General features: G+C 42.9%; 1 protein-coding gene across 1 annotated transcript; it reads left to right on the top strand.

Moving 5' to 3' along the window:
• The first annotated feature begins 254 nt into the window (after positions 1–254).
• Neurod4 (neuronal differentiation 4) lies at positions 255–1,247 on the top strand. The gene has a single exon (XM_085843475.1). The coding sequence runs from the start codon at positions 255–257 to the stop codon at positions 1,245–1,247; it is 993 nt and encodes a 330-aa protein (XP_085699601.1).
• The last annotated feature ends 279 nt before the right edge of the window (positions 1,248–1,526 follow it).

The raw sequence follows: 1,526 nt of genomic DNA, 5'->3' as shown, positions 1-1,526 counted from the left end.
CTATATCCACAGAATAAACACAAAGTTTATGTGTCTTTTGACAAGGTCTTATGTAGCTCAGATTGGGTTAAACTTTTTATGCTACTAAAGATAAACTTCTATATGCTAATAAAGATGAACTCCTGATTTTTCTGCTTCCACCTCCTAATGTTTGGGATCATAGGCATATGCCATCATGTCTTTCTCAGTTTAGATTTATACCAGGTATTTTGTGGTTTAACATTTTTATATTTTCCTTTTTCCAGAATCTATACATGGCAAAAATGTATATGAAATCCAAGGATATGGTGGATCTGGTCAACACACAATCCTGGATGGACAAAGGTCTGAGCTCTCAAAATGAGATGAAGGAGCAAGAGAGAAGACCAGGCTCTTATGGAATGCTCGGAACCTTAACTGAAGAGCATGACAGTATTGAGGAGGATGAAGAAGAGGAAGAAGATGGAGATAAACCTAAAAGAAGAGGTCCCAAGAAAAAGAAGATGACTAAAGCTCGCCTTGAAAGGTTCAGGGCTCGAAGAGTCAAGGCCAATGCTAGAGAACGGACCCGGATGCATGGCCTGAATGATGCCTTGGATAATCTTAGGAGAGTCATGCCATGCTACTCTAAAACTCAAAAGCTTTCCAAGATAGAGACTCTTCGACTGGCAAGGAACTACATCTGGGCCTTGTCTGAAGTCCTGGAGACTGGTCAGACACTTGAAGGGAAGGGATTTGTAGAGATGCTATGTAAAGGTCTCTCTCAACCCACAAGCAACCTGGTTGCTGGATGCCTCCAACTGGGGCCTCAATCTACCCTCCTGGAGAAGCATGAGGAAAAATCTTCAATTTGTGACTCTACTATCTCTGTCCACAGCTTCAACTATCAGTCTCCAGGGCTCCCCAGCCCTCCTTATGGCCATATGGAAACACATCCTCTCCATCTCAAGCCTCAACCATTTAAGAGTTTGGGTGACTCTTTTGGGAGCCATCCACCTGACTGCAGTACCCCCCCTTATGAGGGTCCACTCACACCACCCCTGAGCATTAGTGGCAACTTCTCCTTGAAACAAGATGGCTCCCCTGATTTGGAAAAATCCTACAACTTCATGCCACATTATACCTCTGCAAGTCTAAGTTCAGGGCATGTGCATTCAACTCCCTTTCAGACTGGCACTCCCCGCTATGATGTTCCTGTAGACCTGAGCTATGATTCCTACTCCCACCATAGCATTGGAACTCAGCTCAATACGATCTTCTCTGATTAGAGCAATAAGATAAGCACCAACATTTCAGAGAATGAAGTGGAGAAGTTTTCCACATTTCTAGTGGCTGAGATAAACTCTCAGAAAATTTAAAAGAACCTTTTGATATGCATCAAACACAATAGTCCTAGTTTGTTCAGAACTTCCTGTACCTGCTAACTTTCTTCCCATTAACTTCTCACATTGGACCAAACCTACATTTGGTAAACTTAAGTGAACATATTTGATGGTTTGAGGCCACGTGGTAATAGAACAGAAAGCCCAGGCCCTGTTCCAATGGTG

The sequence above is a fragment of the Mus caroli genome, unplaced genomic scaffold, assembly GCF_978045245.1.
Source record: "Mus caroli unplaced genomic scaffold, Mus_caroli_1 scaffold_9, whole genome shotgun sequence".
NCBI lineage: Eukaryota > Metazoa > Chordata > Mammalia > Rodentia > Muridae > Mus > Mus caroli.
Note: the sequence above shows the minus strand (reverse complement) of the source record. Positions and strands in the feature narration are given on the sequence as shown.

Coding starts and splice junctions, on each gene's coding strand:
- Neurod4 (XM_085843475.1), top strand. CDS start 255: ATGGCAAAAATGTATATGAAATCCAAGGATATGGTGGATCTGGTCAAC.